The sequence below is a fragment of the Pituophis catenifer genome, unplaced genomic scaffold (assembly GCF_029215685.1).
Source record: "Pituophis catenifer annectens isolate HBS135680 unplaced genomic scaffold, rPitCat1.0.hap2 SCAF_1, whole genome shotgun sequence".
NCBI classification, from domain to species: domain Eukaryota; kingdom Metazoa; phylum Chordata; class Lepidosauria; order Squamata; family Colubridae; genus Pituophis; species Pituophis catenifer.
The window spans coordinates 352,161,369-352,170,106 of record NW_027256881.1 but is presented as its reverse complement, the minus strand read 5'-3'; the positions used below and the strand labels follow the sequence as shown (position 1 = coordinate 352,170,106).

Below are 8,738 nucleotides of genomic sequence, written 5' to 3'. Positions count from 1 at the left end.
CCCTATATAGGCCCCATAGACAATTTACTGTATCAATTACATTACAAGTGTGAAGTGTGAAATTTTGACTTAGAAGAAGAAATTGTAAAGGGACCAATGATAGCATGGGCAAAAAATATTGGGCACAACATTGAGTTAGAAGAATGGGAAAAAATATGGGAGAAAAACTATATATTAACAAAATCTGTTGCATATAAAGAGAACCAGTATAAAATGTTCTAAAATCAAGTACAAGGCACCTACTTCCATGTATGGTAGCTTTGCCCAGAAATTAAAAAATTCTGGCTTAAAATACAAAAATGGCTAAAAGAAATTACACACTATAAAATAGAATTTAAACCTTGACTGTTTCTTCTGGGGATTACTAAAAAAAATTATCCTAAAAGGATAAAATATTTAATTATTCATACAACTACAGCAGCTAGAATCGTACTGGCGTAAGCTTGGAAAATCTCCACTATTCCAACAGACAGTGCAATAATCCAGAAAATTTTCGAATGTGCAGAAATGGACAAACTTACTTTAGAGTTAAACAATAAGGAACCTCAGAATATTACTTTACTTGGGATAACTAGTATCAATGGATAGAAATTAAAAATAAGGAATGTATAGAACAAAATAAGATATAAAATGTGATTAAATATGTCGATTAAGAAAGAATATGGGGGAATAGATGAAGAAAGTTAAGAATTAAGTACTGTCAGAAAGACATAGAATTGTATAATTATTACGGATGTATTTTTGTCATAAAGGTATTTTAACTTGGGTTTTTGGATTTTAAGTGTTAATAAAGGGATTTCTAAAAAAAAAAAAAAAAAAAAGAGTCCAGAGGTTTATGATGAGTGATGATGTCAAGTTTGTCCCAACCTGAGCATATAGGAAAGAAAGACCCTCAACAACATTTTTGAAGTTAAAGGTTTACTTTTACTAAAGTCAATTTAGTTAATTTAGTAATTAACACAATAAGAACATCCATCCATTCATTCATTGATTCATTCAATTTTTATATCTACTGAAATCAACAACGAGAGGCTTACTGTAACCAGTTGAAGTATTTGATAAGGCATTATTTAATGAACATTTTCCTCCTCTGTTTTCATGTTTTAAAAATATCATCAGGTGGTAAACATGTCAACAATATAAATATGAATGTTTCCCATGGCTGCATTAATTAAAGATTTTTGTTTCTTATCATATTTTCCCTACAATTCAGATCGGGCCTTAGTAGGATAATGTAGCATTTGGGGAAAAAAATACAAGTCAAAAGAGCAGCTCCAGAGGCCAAGATGGAGAAGATCTCCACGGCCACCATGGACTTCCCTTTGGTGCTCAGGTAGGTGGGGAGGAAGGTGATCCAAACACTGCAAAAGACCAGCATGCTGAAAGTAATGAACTTGGCTTCATTAAAGCTGTCTGGCAATTTCCTAGCCAGAAAGGCCACCGTGAAACTGATGAGGGCCAGAACACCCAGGAAGGCAAGGACAGCATAAAACATTGAAGCTGAACCTTCATTACATTCCAAGATTGTCTCTCCTACCAAGGAATGGAAGTCCAACCTGGGAAATGGGGGAGAAGTTGCCAGCCAGGTGGCACAAAGAAGTGCTTGGACCAGGGGACACACTATGACAATGGAGTTGGTCAGTGGTTTTCCTAAGAGTTTCCTTGTTTTGTTTCCTGGCTTGGTGGCCATGAAAGCCAGAACCACCATGACAGTTTTTGCCAAAACAGAGGAAACTGCAAGGGAAAAGAGAATGGCAAAGGCAGTTTGCCGTAAGAGACAGGTGAACTTCCCAGGTTGATCAATGAAGAGGAAAGAGCAGAGGAAGCAGAGCAGGAGGGAGACCAGGAGGATGTATGTCAGATCTCGATTGTTGGCCTTGACGATCGGTGTGTCATGATGCTTATGGAAAATTACTAGGACTGCCAATGTGATCAAAGAGAGAGAAAGAGCGAGAGATGTTAAAGAGTATCCCAGAGTGTCTTGATAGGCAAGAAAGTGGATCTTCTTTGCAATGCATTGGTCCTTGTCCATGTTGGGATACTGGTCTTCTGGGCAGGAGTCACAGCGAGCTGCATCTGAAATGAAGATTCTTCATCTAAATATTTCTGGAGCAAGAATAGTAAGAATTATACCTCCTGCCACACATCTCAGATATGACTCCTTTCCACATCTGTCAATTCAATAAGAAAGGACACCCTGGGCAGCTTATCGTGCCCTATAAAAATCAACTTGTTTTTGGTTCCAAAAGAGCCTGGAGGATCAGTTGTTCAGATATTGAGATCTCTGTCTCTGTAATCACCTGTACCAAATTTTGCAATATTTTTCCGAGGGAGAGAAGGGTTGGCACTTGATTCCCCCCCCCCCACTTTGTAATGGAAGCCTAAGAAGATTGACTGCTCTCTCAGTTAGGAATCCTGCATTTTGCTGCATAGTTTCATGATCCTTCAGAGTGTTATAAAATCATAAGGTAACACACAAATGCACACAAACCAGGGGTGAAATAATACAAAATTTGAACACTCAACCACGTTGTACCATACATTCAGGGAAATGATCATAGTTGCTTTTCCTATTGGTATGTGATAAGAGGAATGGAAAAGAGAGTAAGAAATCTGCAAATTTTTGTCTTGAATGCACCTTGTAAATTTTGTGAAGAGCACAATCTTGCCAATCCTAGTTCCTCAGAAATGGAAAATTAGGCTGGTGGGGGCACAACAATTTGCATCTCTATTGTGAAGCATGTCAGACCTACCACAAATCACCAAAATCACTGAATATTTTAATATATTGAATGGTTTCCCTGAACGTGAACGATCTTCATTTGAAGGTTGCTCTACCTGTCTGATTAGAAATGGTGCCTTCTGGACAAGGGTCACATTGGTAGCAGCAAACCTGCTCACCCTCTGGAACAGTTCTCTTCTCACCTGCCTGGCACCTCTTCCTGCCACACCTGGCAAAGGGCACTTTCTAAGAGAGAAAAGAGAAAAGTTTGAGATGGCCTATTTGATGGTCATGCATCATTTAATTTCCCTCTTGAGAGCTCCATCTTCAAAAGGTCTTTAGAAGAACAGGTTCACCATCCTGAAACATCAACCAGAAGAGTTCCTGGAGATTTGAAACCAGTGGCACAACCAGCTAACCAATTGATGTTTGGGACTGGCACTTATTTCATAATGAAAAGAAGAATGAGGGCTCACATGTTAGCAGTGTTCCAATATCTCAGGAGCTGCCACAAAGAACCGGGAGTCAATTTATTCTCCAAAGCACTTGAAGGCAGGACAAGAAGTAGTGGGTGGAAACTAATCAAGGAGAGAAGCAACCTAGAACTAAGGAGAAATTTCTCTTCTCTTCTCTTCTCTTCTCTTCTCTTCTCTTCTCTTCTCTTCTCTTCTCTTCTCTTCTCTTCTCTTCTCTTCTCTTCTCTTCTCTTCTCTTCTCTTCTCTTCTCTTCTCTCCTCTCCTCTCCTCTCCTCTCCTCTCCTCTCCTCTCCTCTCCTCTCCTCTCCTCTCCCCTCCCCTCCCCTGTCCTGTCCTGTCCTGTCCTGTCCTATCCTATCCTATCCTATCCTATCCCATCCTATTCTTTCAAAGACTTGATGGCACAGTGGTTAGAGTGCAACTTTTCAGGCTAATTCTTCCAACTGACAACAGTTCAATTCTCCCCTGTTCAAAGTTGGCTCAGCCTTCCATCCTTCCATCCAACTGAGGACCCATATTGTTGGGGGCAATATGCTGACTCTGTAAACAGCTTAGAGATGTCTGTAAAGCACTATGAAGTGGTATATAAGTGGTATATACTATGAAGTGGTACATAAGCCTAAGTGCTGTTGCTATTGCTAAAGGTAGTCCCCACTTATTGAACCTAATTGAGGCACTAACCCTTGAGCCACAGTGTAGCGGAAAGCTTTAAATGTCCCAGCATTGTAGCACAGCCTGAAGCCCCTGCTGCTCCAGCATAGCTTCAATGCATAGAGCCCCCAGTCATGGTGCAAAGACCCAACTGCATCCACCATCATCACCCTGCAGTTTAAGTGCCTGCAATTATCTGCTCCCTCAGCTGACCTGCACCATATTTTTTCTCCTGAGGAAGCAAGCCCAGCCAGGCCATTTGGGGGAAAACTGTGGTCTACATGAGGCTTTTTCACAAGGAATAAACCACCATGAGTGACCTTGGTAAGAAAGCTCTATGCATGTCCAGGAGAACATGAACCTTTTTCTGAATTCAGGACATTTCCTTCCAGCCCACCTTTTTGGCCCAGACGATTGCATTGGAGTTGATGGTAAAATCCTGGCCTTGGGAAACCCTGGGATCCATTTGCCCAACTTTCATGTGGACAAAAGATTGATTGGGGAGGAAAATCCAGTTGAAAAGATCATAGCGAGCAGACATGGGTCCATTTTCTAAGAACGAGACTTCATTTCCAGCACTGTTATTGAACCTGACATTCTTCAAATAGGCAAGAAGCTGAAAGAAAAGAGACCCTTGGAAAGTGGAGTAATTAAAAATGAGACATCATGGATTCTATCATTCTCTGCTGACCATCATTTTAGGAGATAATTACAAATCTTTAAAGCTTTACATCTTAGGTTGATGGATAACTGAGTGATCGAGAACATCATGGAATCATGTGAATCTCATATTGGAGAATTAGAGATGGCTCTCCACCCCCAACAGTGAGGCTAATTAACCAATGGAACAACTTGCCTTCAGAAGTTGTGGGTGCTTCATTACTGGAGGTTTTCTAGAAGACCTCTAAGGAAGGTCCCTTCCAGCTCTATTCTGATTTATTGAAAAGGGAACCCAGATTAATGAGCCGTGGTGGCACAGTGGTTAGAATGCAGTATTTTTTTTTTAATTTGGTTTATATGCCGCCCTTCTCTGGAGACTCAGGGCGGCTTACAATGCTTTAAGCAATAGCCTTCATTCTTTTGTATATTTTATACAAAGTCAGCTTATTGCCCCCACAAACTGGGTCCTCATTTCACCTACCTTAGAAAGGATGGAAGGCTGAGTCAACCTTGAGCCTTGGAGAGATTCGAACCAGCAGAAATTGCAGGCAGCTGTGTTAATAACAGGGTGCACTAAACCAGAGGCGCACCCAGAGGCTCCAACTGGTCCAGAATGCGGCCGCGCGGGTGATTATGGGAGCAGCATGGCGCTCCCACGTAACACCTCTCCTGCGCGAGCTGCACTGGCTCCTGGTGGTCTTCCGGGTGCACTTCAAGGTGTTGGTTCTCACCTTTAAAGCGCTCCATGGCTTAGGGCCAGGGTACTTGCGAGACTGCCTGCTGCTACCGATAACCTCCCACCAACCAGTACGCTCCCACAGAGAGGATCTCCTCAGGGTGCCGTCGGTCAAGCAATGTCGGCTGGCGGCCCCCAGGGGAAGAGCCTTCTCTGTGGGGGCACCCGCCCTGTGGAACGAGCTACCTCCCGGAATACGACTGATCCCGGACCTCCGGACCTTCCGTAAGGCCCTGAAGACTTATTTATTCCAGCAAGCGGGCCTAGCCTAAATGTTTTTTTTAATGGGAATTTTTTTAATTTTATAGACTTGGGGTTTTAAATTGGGAGGCCGATGATTTAATTTATTTTAGCTTTCTTAACTTTTGTATTATATGTATTTTTAATTTTGGCTGTCCACCACCCTTTTGGGAGAAGGGGGGTATACAAATTAAATAAATAAATAAATAAATAAATAAATAAATAAATAAATAAATAAATAAATAAATAAATAATAAAAATAAATTGAGCCTAGCATCTTATTACAGGTTAGTTGGATGCAGGCAGCATGCAAAAAGAAACTTTGGTGGTTCTTCAAATGTGGCCAGGACTTCCACTGGCCTTTTGAAACATCTTGCATTAAGGCAACCAGATCTTGCCTCCCTTGGTCTGGGGGTTGACATCTCCTACCTGGAATAGGGATTCATCCCATGAAAATCCGATAACCATTCAAGATCTTTCAGGACCTTATAGGAAGAATTTTCCTTCGAGGATCTTATTGAAAACGGCTTTGGTTATGCATTGTCTTTTTAATCAAATCATTATAGTTATTTTATCATATTTTAATAATGGCTCTTTGTTTGCTGTTTGCTATTTTATACTTTAGTTTATTTTCAGATATTATTAGATGGGCGACATGGACATATTTCATAAATTAACTGCAGAAAAAACAATTACTACCAACTTGCCTTCCAGGAACTGTATACTGCACGAGTCAAAAAGAGGGCTGTGAAAATATCTACAGACCCCTCGCATCCTGGACATAAATTGTTTCAACTCCTATCCTCAAAACAATGCCATAGAGCACTGCACACCAGAACAACTAGACAAAAGAACAGTTTTTCCATGAACGCCATCACTCTCCTAAACAAATAATTCCCTCAACAGTGTCAAACCATTAAGTAAGACTGCAATACTATTAATCTTCTCATCCTTCCTATCACCCATCTCCTCCGATGTAAGACTGCGTGACTGTAACTTGTTGCTGTATCCTTACGATTTATATTAATTGTTTCCTAGTATGATTTGATTGTACCCTATGACTAACATTAAGTGTTGTACCTTATGATTCTTGACGAATGTATCTTGTCTTTTTATGTACACTGAGAGCATATGCACCAAAGACAAATTCTTTGTGTGTCCAATCACACTTGGCCAATAAAGAATTCTGTTCTGTTCTGTTCTGTTCTGTTCTGTTCTGTTCTGTTCTGTTCTGTTCTGTTCTGTTCTATTCTATTCTATTTCAGGAAGAAATGTCTATGGGAAGTTCTAAGGATCTGTGGACTGGGTAAAATTCAGAGAATTTTAGAGAATTTCAGAGAAATTACCTGTCATGACTGGACATTTGTGATCCTTTTTCCAAGATTCATCATGGCTCCTGATCCATGCATGGTATGTAAAGTGTGTGCCACAGCATAAATGGCATTGTAGATGTTGTAACTTTGGCCTGTCATGCTTGGTTCAAACATGTAAGATGGCACATCCTTTAAATTCTCCTTTCCCTTACATTGTTTTTTCCCCTTTTGAAGTCTCTCTCCTGGTTTCTGGATCTTGCAGCCAAACATGCTTTCCCACCACAGAAGGAGAAAGGGGTCTCCTTGAGGGTTCAAGGGGTCTAAAGATAGAAAAACATGCCTGAATTCTGGGATATCATAACTATGATCCCTGAAATGCAATGCACCATGGAAAGGCTTTAGAAATGTCAGCATTTGGTGAGATGCGCTTATCTCCCAATGGGAAGTTAGGATCCAAACAATTTTAACTGCAGAATTACTGGATTTTTTAAAATAATGCAGAGATGCATATATAGTTTTAATACACTTGGATTCTCCAAATACAATAATCACCTCAGCTTTATTCCACGTTGGGATTAAAGAAATACACTTTTCCGTTGAAAAGATAGCAGATACAGATTCCAACAGGTGAGTGAAGGCCAGGCAGATCTCCTTCTCCTGGAGCATCGGCCTCAGAGTTGAGATGAAAAGTTCTCCATTGTCATTTTCAGGGGCCACCAGCCCAACCCAGTTCCACTGGAAATGCAGGAGCAGCCGGACTAAACCCACATACTGAGGAAATTCATTGGGGCTAATCCGGAAAAAGGAAGGGAACAGAGTTCTGTCTTCCTGAGTGAATTTGAGGAAGTGGAAACCTAGCTGCAGAAAAGGAGCGTCTTGTCATAATTTTTTATAACAATATTATATACTCATGTTAAGGGTCAGTATCAGTAGCTTTCTGCCCTGCTTGTTCAATTGATTCACTTTGAATGGAGTGAAAGGCTTCTAGTTACAATTACAAATTCTGATTTCAACAGGTGTGTGAAGTGTCAGCACTCCAAACTACATTCGTTCCAGTACTGACATAAGGAGGAGAAGAGGGGGCAGATGGCAAGAGGACGCTTGACTTTTCACCTACTTATTTTCCCTGAAGATAATATCCCCTAGCCTAGGAGATGGGATGGGAGGGGGGACATTCCTGGGAGCTGAAGTAGTAGATATGGGGACAATGATTTGGAAGCTGGCCAATGAGACACAGAGAATTGGGGAACGGAAAGGGAAGGTTTGGGGTCAGGAAGTCAGTGTTGGCTACGATGTAGTCAGGGACAGATTGTCGTGCTTAATAAATGAAAGATTTCATCAAAGACTATTTGTTTGGAAATAGGAAATAAATAGACTATTTATTTGAGATGACACCGAAACCTGACATGAAGATTATGCAGCTGAATGCTTTTTCTTTGCTATGTATAGACGAGATTGGTTTATTCTACAAGTGTACTTTGCTTAAGCACTAATAAATATAATTTTTTATTTTTATGTAGGTCCCCTATATAACCCCTTTACCTGTGGGACCTTGAAGATGCTGAAGATGGAGGCCAACTGCCTTGAGTATTGGGAGTTGACATCTCCAACAACAGAGAGCAATGTATCCTGCTTGTCACATTTGTAAGCTGGAACCATTTGGCCTCGTGTGGACAGAAGAGAGAGGCTGTTCCAGGAAATCCTCCTAACAGTCTCCTTATTGTCATAAATATGGTAGCTGAGTGTGATGTTGGGAAGCAGAACCAAATCCTTGTTGATTTTTGTGACTGCATGTACCAAGGCCAGAATTAGCGGATAATTCTTGAATTCAATGCTGTAATGAGAAAACATTGGGAAATATTAGAGAGAACATTTTGGGTGCTAAGGGAGGTTGCCTTTCCTTAAGTGTGTTTGTAGGGGTGCTCTCCCGGACTTTGAC

General features: G+C 40.8%; 1 protein-coding gene across 1 annotated transcript; it reads right to left on the bottom strand.

The window, feature by feature from the left end:
* Positions 1–1,171: 1,171 nt before the first annotated feature.
* LOC139313247 (vomeronasal type-2 receptor 26-like) lies at positions 1,172–8,458 on the bottom strand. Its single transcript, XM_070938750.1, has 5 exons — positions 8,342–8,458; positions 7,415–7,534; positions 4,248–4,466; positions 2,839–2,968; positions 1,172–2,076 (listed from the first exon to the last, which is right to left on the bottom strand). The coding sequence occupies exons 1-5, from the start codon at positions 8,456–8,458 to the stop codon at positions 1,172–1,174; spliced, it is 1,491 nt and encodes a 496-aa protein (XP_070794851.1).
* Between the last annotated feature and the right edge of the window lie 280 nt (positions 8,459–8,738).